Here is a 23,778-nt window from a genome sequence, read left to right on the forward strand (position 1 = left end):
ACAGTAGGCATCTCAAAAGACCGCGTGGGTAATATCCTGCAAGAAATTTTGGGCATGAGAAAACTGTCGGCGCGATGGGTGCCGCGTTTGCTCACTCCGGACAACAAGCGCAACCGTGAGACCACTTCAGAGCAGTGTTTGACGCTGTTTAAGCGCAATCCGAAGGAGTTTCTGCGTCGTTTCGTGACCGTCGACGAAACATGGATCCACTGGTACACACCAGAGACCAAGGAACAGTCGAAACAGTGGACTTCACCCGGCGAACGTGCTCCGAAGAAGGCGAAGACTGTTCTATCGGCCGGAAAGGTGATGGCCACCGTTTTCTGGGATTCACAAGGTGTGATCTACATTGACTACCTGGAAAAGGGCAAAACGGTCACAGGGCTGTACTATGCCGAATTATTGGGCCGATTCGACGCCGAATTGCAGAAAAAACGGCCCCATTTGGCGAAGAAAAAAGTGCTCTTCCACCATGACAACGCACCGGCTCACACCTCCGCCCTCGCCACGGTCAAATTGGTTGAATTGGGCTACGAACTGCTGCCCCATCCACCGTATTCTCCAGATTTGGCCCCGTGCGACTTCTTTTTGTTTCCAAACTTGAAAAAGTCACTCGCCGGGCAGAAATTTGAGTCGAATGAGGAGGTCATCGCCGCCACGGAGGCCTACTTTGCAGACCTCGAGAAAACGTATTTTTCAGACGGGTTAAAGAAGTTGGAGCATCGCTGGGTCAAGTGTATCGAGCTAAAAGGAGACTATGTTGAGAAATAAATCGCCACTTTTCCAAAATTTTCGTTTTTCTTTTGTAGGCTAAGTACTTATCGGACCACCCTCGTACACATATAAGTTTTACATCTACGTACATACTTACCTGCAATACACAGAACTTGGCAGTTAACCTTTTTACCATTTTCCAATATCAAACGATATATTCTTTCTTTTCTTTTGAAATCAGCTTCATATTTTTCAATACTGAGGTTTCGGAGGTCAGTAATTGGTACACTTAAATACTTTTTCACCGAGTGCACAAATACATAAGCAAATTCCATGGCTGATATCAATCTTTTACTCAATTTGTGATACAATATTTACAACCGTAATAAATTCCCACTGTTTAACACACATCTTTGCAAGTCGCGATATGACTCCTACATAAAGACGTGCTCGTGTTATTCTAATTCGGGAACCAATCAATGTCTCAGTTTTCAAAGTTGTAACATGATTGGCTACTGCGTTGCTTCTTGTTGCACGACAAGCGCGTTAAGGGCTAATATCCCAAAAAATTTTTATTATCGTTATATATCGCATTTACATAAAATAAACCATCAAATTAATTACAGTCAGTGTTGGAAAAGGATATATTAAATATGCGATAAATTAATTTTCTTCTGTATTTGCATTGTACGAGAAGGGTGCGTTGCACTTTATGAATGCAACAATTGAGGCATCATTTTATCTTTGTTTATTACTGCATGTTAAACAAGGATAAAATGACGATGTGATCGTTGCCAAAGTAAAGCGGGAACTTCCCGCCGGGAAGCACACACTCTTGCATACAGACCAACGCACAAGAAAATAGACCAATCAGAGCTCTCATTTCTATTACCACGATGAAAGTGAAAGACTCTGATTGGTTTATTTCGTAATGTGTTGTGCATTATACATTTTTGCAATAGTGTGTACCTCCCGCTTTACCCTCACTCTTATATCTCACATCATATGAGCAGATGCTTCATCAGTATTGCGCTGTGCAGAAATACTACGTTTAAAGATTTCAGTTAATAAAATGTTTAAACGTAAATATAAACAATATTTGGACGACAGTACAGAGATAATTCCACGAGTCACAAAATATAAAAGAAAACTGGAGGTAAGAAATCTCTTTTTCTCTCTCCCTCTCTCTCTCTCTCTCTCTCTCTTTTTCTCTCTCTCTCTACATTAATATTAATTGTTTATGCCCAATTTCTTCACCTTCGGTTCAACTTAACTACCGGTTATTCTTAATCGACCGTTAAGTTTAACCGGAGGTTAAGAAATTGGATATACAGTTTTTATTTTTTGCTTGACACATTTTACAGTAATGTAAACAACTTTCTTCTAATGAGTATCATGAATTGGAAACAACTAAAAATAACATTTATCAAGAAGCAGAACATGTTACGGAAAATAATGTACCTCATTGTAGTATCTCGTCACATAATGATGTTGAAAGATATGTAAGGAATATATATTTCTACATATTATTATAGGATAACAGACCCAGATAGCAAAATGCAAGCAGTATACTGGCAGACTGAGGGCAAATTCAATTAGAGCATTACAGCTGATTGACATAAACTGTATCTCCATTCTGTTTGTATTCTGCCGGCAGAGTTTGCAGACATTATTTTACAGCAAAGTGATAGTATAAAACAAGTAGATCTCACTGCGTGTAACAGTCTGTTTAATTTCTAGCGCCAATCTGTCAGATTACTACAGAATATGTTTGGTTTCTGTCGTTAATGTGGTAGCATAATATGTTAGCAGTTTTTATCAGATTTCTGGTGGCAGTTGAACATCATGTAATGAAATATTAAATTATGAATTGTGTATATTGCCTTTCTGCCATAAAATATTTGTAGCAAACTGTGTTCAGAATCTGCTTGTGCAGGTTTTGCTATCTGGCTTAAATAATCTAACATTCTGAATCTATTTAAATTATTTAAATCAGGATTTCAGATCAGATGCGAATAGTTCTGTGAGCTGTGACATATTCCAATCAAGATTAGACTTGGAACATAGAACACCAAAAATGCAAGATAATATTGCAATGAATAGCGAATGGAGTGATAATAATAACAATGAGGATGAAGATGATCATTATATTAATTTCTATTTCCCTGAATTAGCAACAAGTTCAATAAATGAAACATTAAGTGAGACAGACAGCAGTAGCATTATTGAAAATACTATATTAAGAAATAACAATGAAGAACCTTCAAAAACATTGCAAAACTATGTAAGTAAATCATTTATCCACTTTGAAATGATGTTACTGTAAAACTTTGCTGTAGAAATGATACCAAAAAATCAAAAAATGAGAGAAAATGACATGCATACAAACTTTTCATATTTCCATTAATAGAACTGAAGATAATGTTCACACATACATAGCTACATTTTTTTTAGGGAAAAGCAGAATAGAATTATTGGCATATTCACAATCCATATTTATTTATTTCCAAGACCATCTTCAGTTTTTTGTTCAAATACTGTACAAATCGTTTCATTGGCTATGGAGAATCTGAAGATAAACTTGAGATAGTCTTTAATACACGATCCGACTATAGGTTATAGAATCATATACCCTTTTTGAATCCACGCAATTCTGTTGGAAACATTTTCGTGTGACGTTAACTTTAAAAAGTATGTAACATATTATGTGTGAAATATTTCTTTGTGCCTAAAATAATAAAGTTTGCTTGTAAAGTGAAATAAATTATATATATTGTGTGTATGTATATGTATACTATATTGTTATACAAACATTATATATTACAATTCTATATTATCTGTTCACAAAGTTTAATTAAAATATTTTAATAAAAGTATTAAACAACATGTTTATTTTAAGCATAATAAATAATAACAATGAAAGTACTATTTTTGTAATGTTAATGTTTTTGCAGGACTGCTTTGGAGACTTTAATGGCAAATTTATCGATGAATGTAATTCATTTCTCAAAGAATATCTGTGTAACTGCATAACGAAAACGCTTGGAGAAGCGCTATTCATGTGTCTAGTATTAAGCCATCGTCATTCTTTAACTATGACTACAACTATTGATATTTTAAAAATGATTAATTTAATTTTTGATAAAAAATGTATGCTTCCCGATAGTAAGTATAAAGTATCGAAATATTGTGAAATAGAGGATACTTTTAAATATCATTTATACTGCCCTGTTTGTTTAAAATATTTAAAAATGCTAACTAGAATAGAAACGGGAAAAAAAAGTATTTGCACGTGTGGTTCAGAAATTGAAGAATCGAGTACTAATGCTTTTATTACTTTGAATTTTCATGCTCAATTGAAAAGTTTGTTAGAGAATACAAACGTTAAAAAAAGTCTAAAGAGCAGATATCGTGGAAGAAATAATGGTTCTCTACAAGATATCTGCGATGGTGCAATGTATAAAAAATTATGTAAACGCAACAAACCTTTAAATAATATGTGGAATTTTTCTTATACTTTCAATACAGATGGTTGTCAAGCTGGTAATTCTAATAAAGTTAGTATTTGGCCTATTTATGCTACATTAAACGAATTACCTTATAAAATGAGATCAAAATACATGATGTTACTTGGTATATGGGTCAATAAACGTGAACCAAATATGCAAATATTTTTACAACCCTTTGTAAAGGAAGTAAATTTTTTATCTACTTATGGTTTACAGTGGCAATATGATAAAAATACTATAATTACAAGCCGTATTATACCAGTATGTTGTTATGTAGATTCAGTTGCTCGACCAGCCATGTTGAATATGAAACAGTTTAATGGTCATTATGGTTGCACATTTTGTGAACATCCAACCGAATATGTAGAGGGTTATCGAAAGTATCCAGTTTCAACAAATATTTTTCCTAATAGAACTAATGCATCTATAAAGCAAAATATGATTACTGCACATGCAACTTCAATTCCCATAAAAGGTGCGAAAGGACCTTCTCCATTAATGAGTTTAAAATATTTCGATTTAGTTAATGGAATGGTTCCTGATTACATGCATTCAGTATTGTTAGGAGTTACTAAACAATTAACGGAAATGTATTTCTCTTACCCCGGGAAAAAATTTTATGTGGGACAGCCAAATATGTTTGAAATCATTAATAATCGATTGTTGCATATAAGACCACCAAAGAATATAACACGTCAACCGAGAAGTTTACATGAATGGTCATTATGGAAAGCTTCTGAATGGAGATCATGGCTGATGTGGTATTCTTTAGTATGTTTATATGGTATATTACCAAAAAAATAAGTAGCACATCTTGCACAGTTAGTCTGTGCAATTCATATTTTTTTACAAAAATCCATTTCAATCGACATGATACGAAAAGCAAATTTACTGCTAAAAAAATTTGTTATTTTATTTCAACAGTATTTTGGAAAACGTGCAATGACGTACAATGTCCATCTCTTACTACATCTTTCAAGCAGCATAGAAAATTGGGGACCGTTATGGGCAATAAATACATTTCCGTTTGAAAATGAAAATAGATTATTGGTGCAAATGAAAAAATCTCCTACACATATTGCATTGCAAATTTCACACAGGTTCCTATTGGAACAATCTCTTATAAAATTGTCTAGAAATGTTAAAATTTGTAACGAAGTGCAAAATTTTTGTAATAATACATACAAAAGGAAATTGAAATTTATTTCTAATACGCAACGTTATACTTTAATTGGTTCCGGGGAAGAATATATACTTAGCCCACAAGAAGCACAATGTTTTCAATATAGAGTAGTCAATTGTAAATCATATACGAAAATGATATATAATAACATTCGTTTTACGACAGAACGTTATACTAAAGCAAAAAAAACAAACGATTGTGTCGTTGAAATTGAAAATAATTCTTTTGGTATAATTACCAATATTTGCAGCTATAAGCATAATAAAGAAATCAAAATTATAATTTTCATCAAAGAAATAATATTAGATCCTAATCCTTTTATTTTGACAAATGATGTTACGATAACACATATACGAAAGTGCTTGATTAATAAATGTCCTCTACGAGCTATTAATCCTCACTCTTTATTAGGACAATTTTAATAAACATCGATAATATGCACTATATATGTACTATTCCACAAGGTTGTTTCGGTGATTAAATAATATCCAAATAGCACAAATTTCCAAGGGATATTTTAGAACATATAATGTCTTGTGGACATCTTTTGCATATCATTAAAACGCCCTTTGCAAATATGCGCTGTCTAGGTGTACTGTACATATAATCCTTTGACACATTGCGGGTCACTCAGCATGTAAAAAACAGTTTCTTAAACAGGCAACACGTCCACATTTTGTGCATCTATAGTGAAATTATTTCATGCATCTCCGTAAAAATAAAGTTGCTTATTTATATAGACTCCAACTGTTTTGTTCATTTATTAATTGCATGAAATAAATAATCTCCAGTAAAAATGTTAACATATTACATGTTATATATTCTTTGTAATATTATAGAAAACATTAGTAATAAATAAGATTTGTATTTTAAATACAAACACAATTTATAAAATACGATATAAATTTATTTCGAAATATTGGATGTTCGCAAAACATTCGCATATCCTTTCATGTGCATGTTGAACTTATCAAACTGAACAAAATGTCCTCTACTATTTTGCAAAATTACAGATAAAATTTTGAGTTATTAATTTTTAAAAATGGCAATGTTCACAGGTTTCTTTATTTAATAACTTAAACATTTTCATGTTGTTTACAAAATATTTAAGAACTGTTTTGTTCAGAATGACTTAATGTGCAAATATTTGATAACTGTCGTATCTACTAACAGGCTCAAAGTCCAAGATTCAAAGTTCAATATCACTTTATCTGTCGCTAAATACGATAGTTATTTAATATTTGTTAATTTAGTCTTTCTGAACAAAACAGTTCTTTAACCATTTTTTAAATATGCAAATTTTCCAGTTATTAATTACAGAAATCTCTAAACATTGTTATTTTCAATTATTATTAATTTTATAAGTACTTTGCAAAGTGATAGAGAATTTTTTTTCTCAATTTCATGTGTTCTACTCTGTTTCTGTCGCTAATCTACCATCGAATCATGTCAGCAGGTTCTGCCAACAGGACATAAGCTTAATGCGGATGGCTGTTGTTTTGCTGTGGAATGCTAATAACAAATTGTTATCAATCTGGTAGCATATTGCTAACATTTTACTCACTAGTACATATTCATGCAGGAAACTAAAATTAAAATTTTTTTTAAATTTCGAAATGAGTATTGATTATATTTTCGATTTTATTTAACAGGAAATTTATATAATTTCTAAAAAGACGATATTTTACGATTGTTTTTTAGTATTTATTTTAACTATTGCTTCCATTTTACGTGAAAATTAATATGGTAACTTAGTATTTTCTAACATTTGAAATTCATTGAAAATCAGATTTTATAGGAGAAATTACTATGACAAAAAATGTTTGTATTATTCCTACATTTTTCGAAAAAGTGTTGGAAATATGACTTTTTCTGAAAAAGTATTGGAAACATAACTAACATTGAACGGTCTTCATTATTATATAAAAAAGATAAAATCAGAGAAGACATGTTACATTTTCAAAAAAAGTAGAATTTTATCATAAAAATTATTATTTCTTATAATGTCTGAAATATAATTTCAATTATTACGAAAATCTCTGATTTTTATACAAAATGAAATGATTAAATCAGGTCTATTACATTGAAATAGAATTTCACAATTTTTTGAATATTTTCAGAATTTTACTGAAAAAAAAGAAGAAATCGGATTTTGTCACAAAAAATTTCGTACTTTCTATGAAAATTCCGCTTTTTAGATAAAGTCATAAATTTTCATTAAAAAATTTTCACCAGGAGGGTCATCGAAAAGTATCGGACCCCCCTAATATCTTCAATTAGAATGCATTTTGGAGAAAATATCCAATAGCAAAGTTGTATGGTTTCAAGCGGGAAGTAAGATGATGACCTTGACTTTGACCTTGACCATGTCCTTCAAGATCATTTCAAGGTCAACCTTATTTTTTTGAATGGAACCCCCAACATTTTATTGCATATTCTCTCTCTCACACTTTCTCTTACTCTCTCACTCTCTTCCTCCATCTCATTCTCTCTCTCTTTCTCTCTCTCACATTCTCTCTCTCACACACTCTCCCTCAAACTCCCTCTCTTACTCCCTACTTCATACTCTATTCCTCACACTGTCCCCCCTCTTACACTCTCTCTCACTCACACTCTCCCTCTCTCACACTCTCTATCTCTCACATTCTCTCCCTCTCTCACACTCTTTCTCTCTCACACACTTTCTCTCACACAATCTCTCTCTCATATTCTCTCTCTCCCTCTTTCTCTCCCTCTCTCTCTTACACTCATCTCCCTACCACTCTCATTTCTCTCTCCCACTCTCCTCTCTGTCACACACTTCTCCCTTTCATACTCTCCTCTCTCTCTCTCTCACTCTCTCTCTCCCTCTCTCTCCCTCCCTCTCCCTCCCTCTCCCTCCCTCCCTCTCTCTCTCTGTCTCTCTCTCTCTCTCTCTCTCTCTCTCTCTCTCTCTCTCTCTCTCTCTCTCTCTCTCTCTCTCTGTATGTCTTTTTTTCTCTGTTTTTCTCTTTCTCTCTCACTCTCTCTCTCTCTCTCTCTCTCTCTCTCACTCTCTCTCCCTCACATTCTCTCTCTCTCTCTCTCTCTCTCTCACTCTATCTCTCTCACACTCTTCCTCTCTCACACTCTCTCTTTGTGACACTCCCTATATTTCACACTCTCTCTCTCACACTCTTTCTCTCACACATTCTCTCTTACAAAATCTCTCTCTCATACTCACTCTCTCTCTTACATACACACTCTCTCTCTCTTACTATTATCACTCTCTCTCTCTCTCTCTCTCTCTCTCTCTCTCTCTCTCTCTCTCTCTCTCTCTCTCTCTCTCTCTCTCTCTCTCTCTCTCTCTCTCTCTCTTTCTCTCTCTCTCTCCCTCTCAATCTCTCTCCTTCTCACTCTCTCTCATACACTCTCTCTCTCTTTCTCTGTATACACATATGTGTATACAGAGTATATGTGTGTACCAAAATTCACTAACGTCGATAACAGATGATAACGTTCCCTACTTTTTGACGATCGCCTCTACGTTATCGACGCTTTGCAAGTTCGTTGGCGACTTCAGCGTCCCCTTAAGTGCATATGAGAGCGAAGCGATTTTATATGTGAGATACTTAGATCCATTTTTTAACTTAGATATGCATCAGTTAATATTTGTCATCTGAAACTTGTCTAATTATTTATAAAATACTCAGATAATTATTTAAAGTTTGATTTAAATGTTTCAATTAAATGATACATATGTGACATCCATATATTTGTAACACCGTTTTGATTGAAGAATCGAGTTCACCAATCAAATCGTTCCATACAAGGGACAAGTGCGTTGTGTTTCGTCCCAATGGACCGTATTCATAGTCCGGTCTTATATTTAAGATTGTCTTAAGTTCACATTCATTCATTGCTCCAAAACTACTTGTTACCACTCTGGTAATTTAAATAATAATGAATTATTATAAAAAGTACTGAGTTGGTAACGTTTTCATCAAGTTTTGAAGATCTTTTCAAGTTTTCTTGACAGTTCGATGATGCGTATCTCATGCATATATATTTTTAAGTTTAACACAAAAGGTTCAGTTAGTATTTATTATTCTTATCCAAGAAATATAACTCTGTTATTGTTATCGTTGCATTTAAAGTGATTAATATCTGTATTAAAAATTACAGACCAAAAATTATTTTTAACCTTTTAACATTATAGCGCTACAAAGTGGTCACTCATTGTTTATTGAAAAACTTGCTATCGCCATTACTAATTCTATAAAAACTACTCGTTATCATTCTGATAATTTAAAGAGTAATGAATTATTATAGAAAGTACTGAGTTGGTATTGCTTTTATCAAGTTTTGAAAATCATTATCTTGACAGATCCATGTCAACTCAGTGCTTTCTATAACAATTCATTACTCTTTAAATTATCGAAGTCATAACGAGTAGTTTTTATAAAATTAGTAATGGTGATAACAAATTTTTTAGTAAATAGTGAAAGACCACTGCGTAGTTAGTGCTGCTTATGTTAGAAAATAAGTAATTTTTAGTCTGTAATTTTTTAGTACAGATGTTAATCACTTTAAATGCAACGATAACAGAGTTATATTTCTTGATTAAAAGTAATAAATATAACTGAACCTTTTGTGTTGAACTTGAGAATATACTCTAATATATAGAATACATGTGCATGAGATAAGCGACATCGAACTGTCAAGAAAAGGATCTTCAATATATAGTGAAAATGTTACCAATTCAGTACTATTTATAATAATTCAAATGTGTGTAAAAAAAGATGTGAAATCCAAACAAAATAACTTTTAAAAAAAAGAAAAAAGCTCCAAGTACGCGTTCCAGTGTTTGTTCCGCAAACATAGATTTTAACAAATGTTATAAAAAAATAAGGACCAAGAAAATAATATGGGATGTTATATTTTAAAAATTTCCCAAACATTATTTCATTGCATGGAAAAAAATATTCAGGAAAAATTATTAATGCAAGTTTGTACAAAAAATGTTACTTTTTAATCTTTAAAAAAAAAGTAATGAAATCAAAATGTTACGCCAACTGATAATGCAAAAATATTTTGTGCAAGACATGGAAAACGAAACAACGAAAGCAAATAAGATTAAAAATAATAAAACAATAAGAAATAAAATTAAGATTTAGACAAAAACATTTAGCGTACCTAGGATGCATTAAAACAAAAGTTGTAATAGATTACACATTTCAATCTTCTAATAACTGCGTTGGTACATTTTATAATTATATAATGGCAATCTATATTTCTAAAAGTTAATATTGAATGTGTTAATACTATTTATATATTTGACAGTTTATAATATCTGGGTACGCCAAGTGTTTTTGTCTAAATATTAATTTTATTTTTCATTGTTTTATTATTTTTAATTTTATTTGCTTTCGTTGTTTCATTTTTCATCTACTCAATTACCACCTGTACACAAAGATCATATTTTTGTACAATCGTATGCAAATATTAATAAATATCTAGGTTCTTTAAGTACTGTTAATTTGTGGGCTACCTTATTTGACTGTGACGAATTAACAATCAATATGCGTCAACAAAGAGAAACATCTTATTTATGGCGATTTATTATCCAGAATTTGAGTTGGTTTACTGACTAAATCTGATTCAGAAATTTTAGAAAATAGAAAAATATCTTTTAAATGCATTTCATTTGAGTTATGTATATAGTATTTGTTCACATTGACTGTGAGATCAAATATGCGCAGCAGTGCCCACCCACTATCATGTTCTTGAAATTCTTCCAAAGGTGCCAAGGTAGGCTCGATGACGCGTTGCTCGTACCATTTTTCCAAATCCAAAGCAGAAAAGAGTTCACTGTTTCTCGTGTTAATGCTTTTAAACGCGAGATTGTCATCCGCGATAAACTCACCATTGAACACAGTGTTCACCTTAAGATTATTGTGTCTTTCCACAGCACTTCGCACTTCGCAAGAGTACGGTGCTCGAGCACCATACTCTTCGCATCTTGGAGAAATCGAAGTGGTTCGATATGGTTCACGTTAATAACTGCACTGGTTGATATGCGGCTTTCGAACGCCGTATCAATTTCTCTCAATACCAATTCTGCATCTCTTGATGCGTGTCCAGCACCCACGTGTATGAAGCGTTCTTGCACAGAAATTTTCAATCCCTCGAGTCGTGCAATACGAGCCACCACTGATTGCGCGGCGCCAATCAACGATCGCGGTCGTTTTGCTCGGCTTTATTCTTCCATACATCTGATACATTTGTCAAACTTTTGCACCCACGCGTCACAAGCCCCTTGCGAATTCAGACGAGTAGATTGTGCCAACAGTTCTCGTTCGGTTTAAGCGAAGTCTTCCATGTCTTCATTAACTGCGGAGAATAGTTCTGCTCTCTAGAATGCTTTACTTTATATTCTTTCCATTAGAAAACAGGTTTGGACATACTTAAGTCAAATAGGGTGGGGGTCTAAAACAAAGATAGCCACATCTCGTTTACTTTCTCGGTTTGAAAAATGTATCTGCGCATGCGCTACAAATCCGAAGAATAACAGGAAGGGATGCCCTATAGAAGCTATAATATTAGGCTTCGGAAAAAAACTTCTGTTTCTCAGTCGCTCTATGAACACGAAATTCATCGGTTGTGTGTCTACATAATAAAGTTTAAGTGTGTCTACATAGTAAAAATGTACGCTCCCGGTGCTGAAATGAATGCTAAACAAGCAAATTATTACATGCCTGTTCAACATGAGGACGAGGCTCCACCGTGCAAAAAAATGTGCGAGAGATGAATGTCATAACCCTGTTTCTTTTAATTTATTCGTAGTAATTTTTCCGAGATTCAGACATGTAAATTTTCTATATCTTTTCAGCATGCCACGACCTCCTGCTACGTATATCTTAGGACGCCGATACGCTTTGACTGAAACTGCTTATAAATATTTGAATATCGGAATCAGCGTAGGAGCTAAGCCAGTCATATACATATTCATTGATGATAATCGTAACAAACGACTGCTATTGCCGATCAAAACTTGGAATGCGCTAATGGGGCAACGTATTGACATCCAAAGATTTCTGCAGGCTAATTTTTACAAGTCATCGTTTCCCCCGATGCGTATAGAAGAATTAACAATAACGTCATGTAAGATGTACAATTCACAAATTGTGAAACTCACAATTTTTAATAATTGCTTATATGTAACACCAGATGCGTTAAATGTTTTATTTACTTTTGAAAATTGCATCAATCACTCACAATTAATGTATGGATAGTTATCAGAAAATATCTGTAATATTGTGAAAATAGTTAGTATAAAATTTAAAAGTTTATAAATATTCTTCGTGAAAAGAAGAATTATATTACTAATATACATACTGTAACAAAAACAATACAAGAAAGCAGCGACTTTGACTGCGAGTCGCTCATTGATTGTGAATTATTAGCATGCGCTTTAAAAAATATTATGTACGAAGCCATGAACAAATAAAAGAAGCGACGATACTGAAGAATGGAACTATTCTTTCACATTACATCTTCACGAGTCCGATGCCATGGCATCTGCTCACAAGATCAGACAAATTTAAAGCCTACTAGTTAACGGCTAATCATCATGGATTACGATGGGAAGATGGAACCGTCAAAGGTAAAAGTAGGGTTCAGGGGACCCATCTCCAATGAGCTTGTCATTGATATATATTATCAAGGTTACTCTACTGAGTGACATTCAAGAGGTTTTAACCATCGCTTATTGTTTGTTAAAAAATAATTAACAAAAGAAATTTCATAAACAGAATGTAATTTTCCGACACCGTGTATATATTTAAGGAATGAGTACGTGCTATACACGCGCTATATATGAATATATTCACCACACTACGAAACTTGTTCTGTTTTGATTACTTTTATTGTGTATATTCTTACTTGGTATGTTTCGTATTATCTGTATTATTACTCTCAGTTGCACTTTCGTCGTTCAACTAGTTGGTCGCTTAAGTAAATCCAAGAGTTACGTAAATTTTCAAAATGTATATACTGCGACGCGATTATCACTCGCCGTCGGCAAACTGCCGTCGGTCCGCGCGTCTCGGCCAACCTAGCTCTCACAAAATCAGTTGGGCGCCAGGTGCAGCGGGCTGCACCGTTCACCAACGCTACGCGACACCTCACCAAAGGGCCGAGACACGCGAAGTCGACGGGACCGGTAGCCCTTCGATATTTAAGTCGGTAGACGGGAAGGGTTCGTCGGAAGTCGGGAACGACCGGGAAAACACAAAAATAACGAGGCGCGTTTCGACTATCTTTAGCTTTATTATTTCGGGAATCGGAACGGTCCGACCCCCTCGATACGATACACTCCGCTTGGGCTCTCGCGAATTCGAGATTGCCCGCTACGCCGATAACTTTGACGAGACTCTTTACTCTCACGACACCGAAACGATAATGCAGGTGGAAGGTCTTACACAATCGGGAACCTCCCGGCGACGTGGTCCTCCTCTCGTCTCCCTCTCACGCTCGCTCTGGCACACGCTGCCACTGACGTCTCCTCCGCTTGCTGACGCCAAAAAACTTCACTAACTCCCTGACTTGTATTTTCCTTTGCGGTAGCCGATATCTCCGGTACTATTCGGAAGCAGGTCGGCGATATTAGAGAGCGACAATGGGAGTCTCCTCTTTTTATCTCCTTCTCCCCTGACAGACTTTCTTGTCCGTTGGTGTTGTCTCGTGCTACCCGTCTCTCCCCGTTCCTCGGTAAATCTCCCTATACGGGAATCCTTCCGCGGATCTTTGTTTTTCGATCCGCGGGACGGGTGCTCGGTCTCACTCTCTTGCTCACTCTCTCTCTCTCTCTTGCTCACACTCGCCCGATCTCAGTGTTCAGGCTGGCTTTGTCTAGCCGGCGTTCACGCGCCAAGCACGGGAACGCCGACCGTTCGGCGCGATATCCTTGCAGGCCTGTGGACAACAGAAGCGACAGCGAGAACCTTTCACGACGATACGAAACCGATACTAGTATTATTAAAGGAGTGCATTCACCTGGGGTGGCGGTCTTGCCGAGGGGGTGTCATCCTCTTCCTTCCTCCACCGATCCCTCCTCTCCTGATGGGCGGCGCAGGAGGTCCAGGGGCACAGAGCTCGGGGACGCGGGACCGTTCCACCTGCGCGCTCCGACTACTAATTATTACGGGGGAGAGCGCAAGGCGACACCCCCCCCCGAGAGTCTCGCCTAAGGGCCGAAAGGTCGGCCTGTGACGGGCGCCTTTCCGGCTGCCACGTCACAATACATGAATATTTACATATGACGCATAATTTCGACAGTTTATGGAATTTCTTATGTAAAAAAAAGGTCGTTCGAAATGAGATAATGTGTTCGCGAAGTAAAAAATAATTAAAAGCAAATAATCCACTTGAAAATCGTTTATTACATTGCACAAACAAATATTATAAAGTTACTAAAGATCGGAAACGACAAAGAATAACGTGCAACTTCTAAATTAGTATATTTCACGGAACATGATTTTCAAGAATGCATATGGATTTGACTGTAATTTGCCGTTTTATCGACTATTTTCTAATGATGCAACCATCACGACAGTCATTTTTAATGAATGAATTGCAAATATTGTAGATCAACATTGTGTTGTTGATTGGACGAATTTTTGTCGAGAAATAAGTAATATATTGCTTGTTACTTATTTATTTGTGCTTGTTAATGAATAATATTACATTGATTTGTTAAATTATCTCTAGTTACTTCAACAATGGATTGAAGATAAACAAATTCCAATTGGCGGAGTGAATAAAATTGTAGAAATAGATGAAGCTAAAGTAGGAAAAATAAAATATAATACAGGACGTATAATTAGAGGACAGTGGGTTTTTGGTGGTATAGAACGTGATACCAAAAAGTTTTTCATTTTACCCGTACCGAATCGACGTGCTGATACTCTGCTATCTGTTATTAAAAAATATATTGCACCTGGTTCTATAATACATACGGACCAGTGGCGAGGATATGATATTTTGCATAATTACGAAAATTATACTTATAGAACAGTAAATCATTCAAGAAATTTTGTAAATCCAAAGACTGGTGTTCATACACAGAACATAGAAAGATTGTGGAGAGGTATGCGAGCAAAAATTCCTCGATATGGTATACGAGATTATCATTTTACGCATTATCTTGCAGAATTTATATTTAAAAAAACATACGATTTTGACAAACGTATTGATAGTTTTTTCAAAATTATGAATTTAATGTATCCATTAGATAATCCGAACATGGAATAAATTTCTTTATATACATTTCTTCTATTAATACATATATATAATATAAGATTATGTAACCTAATACTAAGTATAATACTCTCAATTACTATTAAATTGATGTATTGGGAGTACAAATTATTCGGCCCGTTTTTTTGTGTTAAAAGATGTATTTATTTCAAAACAAAATGAATGAACAGATCAATTAAAGTATTTTCCATCGCTGGCTACTACTTTCTCCCATTTCTCAGGCAATTTTCGAATTCCACCTCGAAAAAATGTCTCGTCTTTTAAATCGATTCCAGTTTGGAGCCAATTTTCGATATCTGCGAAAGAAGTGAACCGGTGACCTGCCAAATCGTGCTACATCCTTCGCAACAACCAATAATCAGAAGGAGCAATGTCTGGAGAATACGACGGGTGTGGTAAAACATTCCATTTGAGCGTGTCTAAATATATTTTTACGACTTTTGCGACATGAGGCCGAACGTTGTCATGAAGAACGCCTTTCAACGTCTCTCGGTTTCAGTTTATAAGACACCCAATTTCCTTGTTTTTGAATAATTCCTATGTCTCAATCGTACGGAAACGGTTTGTTGATTCACTCCCAATGATTCTGCAAGCTCCTCTTGCGTTTGACTCTGATCTTCTTCGAGTAATGCCTCTAATTCTTTGTCCTCGAATTTTTTGGATGTCCAGAGCGAGGCTTGTCTTCGCTGAAATCTCCATCCTTGAAACGTCGAAACCATTTCCTACATGATTTATCAGTTGGAGCAGCGTCACCATAAACTTCAACAAGCATTGAAATTATGAAAGAGCCAAACGAACCGCAGAGCCTCTTAGCCCCTTAAGCCTCGCTGAATCGACATTTGTTGCAAATTCGAAATTAAATATCTCGACACCTAAATATCCTAGCAGCAAATTTCAAAAACGGTTTGAAAGCTTTGAAACCGTACTTTTCGAAAGATCTATCGAAATTGTGCGCAACGATATTTTTTCAAACTGGCGGGTGATAAAAAGGAGAACATGAAAAGTTGCTAAAAAAAGGTTCGAGCGTGCGACGGCGCATGGAGCAAAGTAAGTGTCGCAGCTCAATGGGACGAAAAGTACCTAAAAGTATAGAAAGTTTTCTTTAAAATACTTCGTTATAGAGCTTGATGCGATATTTATTCACTGAATTACGCAAATTTAACAAGAAAACCGCATTTTTAGCAAAATTTGGAACAACTCAGTGAAAAATGATCACATCGAGCTCGGTAAAGTAGCATTTTAAACATAACACTCTATACTTTCATGTGCATTTGGTCCCATTACGCTGCGATACCTGATGCACACCATGCACCATCGCAAACACGGACCTTTGATTATCAATTTTGCATCCTCTCACTTTATCATCTGCCATTTTGAAAAAAATGGCCGAGCATAATTGCCATTCAGATATTCTTAAAGAGGACGTTTCAAGCTTCATTTTGCATTTCTGCGCATATTTGTATCTTCATTATTTACCAAGTTATGATCATTTGAAATTTTGTAATTTTTTCCAAAATTTTTAGTGTATCGGGTTTTTTGCGTTTGAGTGTATATTATTTTTGGAAAAATCTCCTAGGCACTCTGCGAGGCTCGAACTTGGGACCTCAGACTCCTAAAGTCAAACCCCGTCTTACCACTGCTTTACTGCTACTTTTTGGTAGAAACTGGTTTCGCGACGTACACGTCGAACTGAGAGAGAGAGTGTGTGTATGTGTAGGGGGGGGGGGGTGGTATTTATTAGTGCCTCATGCGAAGTTCTCTGGAAAATTCCTGTAGGCCCTGGCCGGATTCGAGCCTGGGTCCGCTGATTTTCGAGTCAAGCGTCTTATGCACTGCGCTACTGCTATACCCTGATGGAAATTAGCTATATTGTATACATACGAAGAGTATCGACGTCACGCGTACAAAATTTGGCAAATTCTAAAACCTACGGGACTCGAGCCCCTACCATGAGAACCCTGCTCTCGACTTGCGTGAGCGTCTGCGAGCATGTTCGAGCAGGTAGGGGTCATTTCGAAGACAAAAACTACCCAGCGTTTGTTTGAAGACGATACCTCTGGTCTATGTTTACCCGAATATTTTTACCTGTGCGGGTCCCCTCGCTTTCGAACTCGAAAAGTTTACAACGGGATGTGTTACCTCGAACTGAAAATCACAGAGAAGGTAGAAGAAGTGAAGAGAAAGGAATGCACAATATTTTTCATAGAATTCACATTTTATTTTTCATGATTAGGATGAGACATTTATTAAAATTGCTCGTACAATTTTATTTAAATAAATCGAAGTAATTTCTTGAAATATAATGTGGAAATAAGTATCTAGAAACGTTAAATATTTTAATTGCCGACGTACATTTTGCTCGATTTCCTGATAGTTTGCGAAGAGCATCTGTTTTACGACGTTCTCATCTAAGTTTTTCTAGGGAAGCCTGAGTTCTGTTTCCGTTACGAGAAACCGGGTGCAATCGTTTACAAGTTTTGCAAACAATTGCAATTGTTCATATCGAGCGTCAATACATTTTGTTATAAGTTCTAGCCCGTCAAAAGATGTTGCCTGCATCACGATGTTTACCCTGTAGACTTTTCGCTTCTTCGTTGGCGGCTATTGTCCCTGGGATGAATCGGTAGGCATCCTCTTTGATGCGGTGTCACTTCTGCCGTTTTCATATTTTCAGCCACCATGATCGCCTTTGCCTCATACGCTGTGGTAAAAGTGATGGTCACATCGTTGATATGGACGGGCTCCGGCACGACCCTGATTATCGAGTGCAAGTAATCGCCTATGTGTTTCATGTACTCCTTAAACTTCTCTCATGTGGCGAAGTCGAACTGGATCCCTGTAGAGGTATTGCAGGATAGTTTTATTGTAGGCTCGAACGTTGTTCCGTCGTTTGATGCCCGCAATCCGATTTGTATCCTCTTGGTATCCGAAGTGTTGATGGGATAAGTAGTGGAGAGAAGCTCTCATAGCGAGCCTTCCCAGAGTCATCATACGTGATCTTCTTAAATTTTGCGTTTGCATTAGTATTCGCCATTATGTTTCTCACAAGAACATATTATCTCACAGGTGAAAACACGAGAACTAATATACTTCGTCACAATGAAACGAGTACTAAGGTTGAAGAAGCTTAAATTATTTGGGCCCAGCCTAATGAGCCTCTTATAGGAAAAAGAAAAGTAGGGGGGTAGTTCTGTCCGCATACAACAAATAAATTTATTTCTTAATATTTGTTAAATAATTCAGCTGTTACGTCCTGTGGACTCCGCATATTCTAGATTCTTTCATAAATAGAGCGAATTGATTTTATATTGCTCGCTTCAAATGTTTAAATGTTATATTCAACTAACATGTTCCGTGACCCTTCGAGCACGATGACGTCGCATACCGATTTCTTTTTTTATCTCTCCTTAGACCAAAGTACTCTAGTTTGTTGAGAAGATCCGCTGAGTCACTTCCCGGACTGACCAGTCGATATCTGATTTTGTTAATCCTCCAGAACTCACAGTTTCTCCACATCCCGTCATAAAATATTAGGTTGGGGAAAAAGAAATCCATTATTTTTTCATTTATTTCAAGGCTTTATTTAACACAGTTAGAATTGTTCGATTTTGGTCAAATAAACACCGTTTTGTTCTACAATTTATCACCATTTTAAAGGTAATTTCATGATCCCTCTTTCATAGAAGCCCTGGTCCTTATTTGCAAAAAACTCGACTAAGTGATTTTCGCAGTCTTCTCTTGAGGTCAATTTCTTACTATCAAGGAAATTTTGCAATGACAAAAACAGATGGTAATCGCTTGGTGCCAGGTCCGGACTATAAGGTGGATGCATCAAAACTTCTCAACCAAGCTCCCGAAGTTTCTAACGAGTCACTATAGACGTATGTGGCCTGGCATTGTCCTGATGAAAAACAATTCCTGTCCTATTGATCAATTCTGGCCGCTTCTGGTCGATTGTTAGCTTCTGTGACGTGGCGGCCGTGGGGGCGCCCGTCACAAGAGAAACCCTCGGTCCGTGAGCGAGATTTGCGGGGGGGAGAAGCCGAATTGCCCCCCTCCCAAAGTAATTAACCCTAAGAGATAAGAGCGTGCAGGTGCGACGGTCGCGCGTCCCCAAGATTTGTGCCCATGGACCTCCCGAGCCGGCCATCCGAACAGGAGGACCAGGGAGGATGCCGAGGACTTCGCTCACCGCCCGGCGCGGCCAGCTCAGGTGAATGTGCTCTTTTCTCGTTTCGTCGCAGAAAGTTTATCGTAATTCCGCAATGATTACCGCTGCCGTGTATTATTCCACAGGCTAATCCGACAACACAGACGAGGCAGCAATATACCGTCAAGCACATTCTCGACGCATAGGTCGCTAGCCAAAAACAACGGCTAGACAGACAAAGAGCCACGCTCGCGAGACGCCGTGAGCGAGAGAGAGAGAGAGAGAGAGAGAGAGAGAGCGAGAGACCGAGAGAGAGCGAGCGAGACAGGGCATCCGTTCCGCGGATTGTCAACAGAATTCGCGGAAGGATTCCCGGACAAAAAAGAAAAGAAGGAACAACAGGAAAAAACGAGAGACGGGAAGATCCGTTTTTCTCTCTCGATGACGAGTTGAATTTTTCGCCTCGAAGAAAAGATTCAGATTCGCTTTTGGCTTCGAACGAGGAAGAATTCGAATTACCGCTCGCAAACGAGAAAGATTTGTGTACCGCTCGCAACAGGAAAAGATTTGTATACCGCTCGCAAAAGAGAGAGATTTGTGCGTCGCTCGCCAGAAAAGAATCTGTGTGCCGCGCGCAAGAGAGAAAGGAGGCTGGGTGTTCCGCGTGCGAAGGAGAAAGGAGATTGGGAGTTTCGACCGTTACCGGAAAGTAGAGGAGGGCCGTGCATTCTCGGAGGCCAAGATCCCGGAGAGGACCTAGCTGCCGCTGGCCGTGTGACCGGACCGACCGACCCGTCAACCATCGAGGACCACGCCGCCGGGAGGTTCCCGTCACTGTAAGACCGTCCACCTGCCATTTGTTTTTCCGGTGTACCGTCCAGTGTCGCGTCCCGTGAAAACGCATTGTAAATGAAGAGCGGTATCGACCTCGCGTAGGAGCGACCGGAAACGAACTCACGTGTACCGTATCGCGAGGAGCCGGAGGTTACCGTCTTCCGGTATTACCGATTAAATTTAAGTCTCGCCAAATAGGCCGTTTTGGTTATTTCCTTCTTAGTGTGTTCCGCCTCCCGATTTCCGACGAACCCCTCCCGTCTGCTCGACTCGAATCAACCCCGAACTACCGGACCCGGCGGATTCGCGCGCCGCGGGTAAACTTCGCGTTAGTGAGCGGTGCAGCCCGCTGCACCTGGCGCCCAACATCCGGTTGGTGCAAGACCGCGGTGCACGGACCGACGGTGGTTTGTCGGCGCTTCGAAAGAAGCGTCACACTTCAAACGGTCTAATTGTTGACAATAGAGGTCCGAACTTAGTGTTTGGCCATATGAAAGCAGCTCATGGTGGATGATTCCTTTATAGTCCTACCAAACACTCAGCAAAACTTTCCTGGCCGTTAATCCGGTTTGGCGACCGTTTGAGCCGTTTCGCTGCGCTTTGACCACAATCGTTTTCACACAATATTGTATTATGTAGTAATATATAGTACATATATATAGTAATATATATATAGTATGTAATCCATTTCTCATCCCCAGTTACCATCCGTTTCAGAAATGACTCGATTTCGTTCCGTTTGGTCAAGGCTTCGCAGATTGAAATTCGGTCCATCATGTTTTTTTGCGTCAATTCATGTGGCACCCAAACATCGAGCTTTTTTTGAATCCAGCTTTATGCAAATGGTTTAAAAGTGTTTTGTAGTCGATCATCAGCTCCTGGGCGATACTACGACTGCTAACATGCCGGTCTATTTCAATCATTTCCATAATTTTATTGACATTTTCGACGACGGGCCTACCTGTGCGAGATGCATCTTTAACATCAAAATTACCGGAACGGAATCGACGAAACCAAAATTGCGCGTGATTGGCTGTGACAGTATCGGGACTATAAACATCATTCACAATTTCAACCGCCTGGCTTGCATTTTCGCCTTTATCGAAGCAAAATTGTAAAATATACCGAATTTTCTCTTTGTTGACGTACATCCTTTATGTGCTATAACTCACAACTTAATCGACAAACCACAAAACCGTTAAAGAATTTTTTTTAGTACAGAATGTCACTTCTCCAACGAGTATAAATATTAACCTATGCGATTAATACATCACGTGATATATACCACTAAAGCCATCTAGCGGAAATATAATGGATTTCTTTTTCCCCAACCAATATATTACCCAACAACTCTTACTAAAACTAGCGAGATGATGAAATCTCTTATCACCATTATACCCCATCCTTTATAATAATTATCTTAGAGATACCGCGACGCAACTCTAAAATTCCACCTCCGAAAATGTTATTACCAAAGTTCTATGCCCACATCTGTACATAATCCTTCGAACCCTGAAGAAACTTCCAAAACCCTACTTTCTCAACTGAGGTGACATTTCTAATTAAACGAAGAAACGAAAAGATGAATTCATTCTTCGCCTGACCACCACCCAGATCAGAGCTACAAATTCGGCATTCAGATTGCGAGTACTTTCTGATATTCAGGCATTGAGATATTCAGTCATCCAGATATTCAGTCATTCAGTCATTCAAACATTCAAATTGTGACAAGTTAATATCCAGTCACTCGGGTTTTGACAAATTTTCATCATTCTCAATAATTATCAACGAATTGCTGTGTGTAACGTACTAGTGTGGACACTGGACCGATCCCGAGAGATCCTGAGAGGTACACCCACACAAAGTGGTAGCCCCTGTTCTCTTTTCCTGAACAAATCATCTTAGACAACAGTAAGTTTATTTATTCTCTACCTTTATACCATCATTTTATTAATTTCACCCGTTATTATTGAATCCATTTTCAGTGGGTTACTACTATCATACCACTGTGTCTGTTCAAAGAGTTATTGACTCGTTCGAATCAATTTTTGGAACCAGAGATCCGGCTGCAATAGAATTTAACGCTCAATATCTCCGAGCGATTATCAATATTTCATTAGAAACTAACTATAACCCAGATCCGTCACTCTTCTTTATACCACCCTATATTCTCCCTCAACGGTCATCCCCTGCTCCTTCCTCTTCTCCTACACGCGCGTCCACCCCCTCGATCCCTTCAATTTCTTATACTCCTGTCCCTTTTTCCGAACTGTCCACTCCTCTTAACTCGCCAGACCGCTCTCATTCTCTTTCACCTGACTAACTTTCTATTCGTATCCTTTCCTTTTTTTCGCTCCCTTTTTTTCTACTTCACACCCATACATACGCATACAATCATTCGCGTAACTGTAAATCGTTACATTCTAAATCGCGCCGTTGTACCATTTTGTTTGTTATTCTTATTTTAATAAAATTTTTTATTAATCTATTTTCACTAATTAATTTCAAAATCACCTCACCTCCCAACAGTCGACTCATGTTCCTATCTCCGGTAAAGGGATTCGCGTCCCTGACCGAAAAACGGACCGCTTGTCGTACGTCAGTGAGTGAGTAAAGGGATTCATCGGAGCCCTGACCCGTTCCCTGACACACGTGTACGAACGAGGTTCGCCTTTCCCGCGAACGAAAAAGTTGCGCTCCTCCTCTAGGACGTAATACAGCCTAGAACGTTCTAGTATTTCTCAGAACGGAGCGTACGTGTTCCTACAGGTTTTATGATGTCGTGGGAGCAAGCGGTATATTTGCCGAAGCAGTGGATGGAAAAATACATTTTATGGTCTTTTTGCGAAAATTTCTAATCGGACTTTATTGTAGTCAAAACTGATTATATCGTCCATCCTTACATCTAAATTTATGTTTAGATAAACACATTTCTACAATTCGTTTTGTGTAGGGCGCAAAAGAGTGGCACCGAGCACACATTTTTTCACGTCAGAGAATTTATAAAAACGAGAAGAAAGGTTTATTCATTTGTAGCAGCGATAAGGTTTATTCTTTTGTGACTGAACGAAATACACGAACCCTACAGATTCCGGCGGGTTTTATGTTAT

General features: G+C 37.4%; 1 protein-coding gene across 3 annotated transcripts; it reads left to right on the plus strand.

The window, feature by feature from the left end:
* The first annotated feature begins 1,689 nt into the window (after positions 1–1,689).
* LOC105181603 (uncharacterized) lies at positions 1,690–12,623 on the plus strand. 3 transcript variants are annotated; one of them, XM_025306939.1, is made up of 4 exons: positions 1,690–1,870; positions 2,711–2,998; positions 3,669–3,879; positions 12,257–12,623. In XM_025306939.1, exons 1-4 carry the CDS (start codon positions 1,787–1,789, stop codon positions 12,286–12,288), a joined length of 615 nt encoding a protein of 204 aa, XP_025162724.1. In that variant the 5' UTR covers positions 1,690–1,786; the 3' UTR covers positions 12,289–12,623. The 3 variants fall into 3 exon arrangements, with proteins under 3 accessions (XP_025162724.1, XP_025162722.1, XP_025162723.1); XM_025306938.1 differs by lacking the exon at positions 12,257–12,623 and adding an exon at positions 2,079–2,216 and having other exon boundaries at positions 1,796–1,870; positions 3,669–5,087; XM_025306937.1 differs by lacking the exon at positions 12,257–12,623 and having other exon boundaries at positions 3,669–5,087.
* The last annotated feature ends 11,155 nt before the right edge of the window (positions 12,624–23,778 follow it).

This window comes from Harpegnathos saltator, unplaced genomic scaffold, assembly GCF_003227715.2.
Source record: "Harpegnathos saltator strain DR-91 unplaced genomic scaffold, Hsal_v8.6 scaffold814, whole genome shotgun sequence".
NCBI lineage: Eukaryota > Metazoa > Arthropoda > Insecta > Hymenoptera > Formicidae > Harpegnathos > Harpegnathos saltator.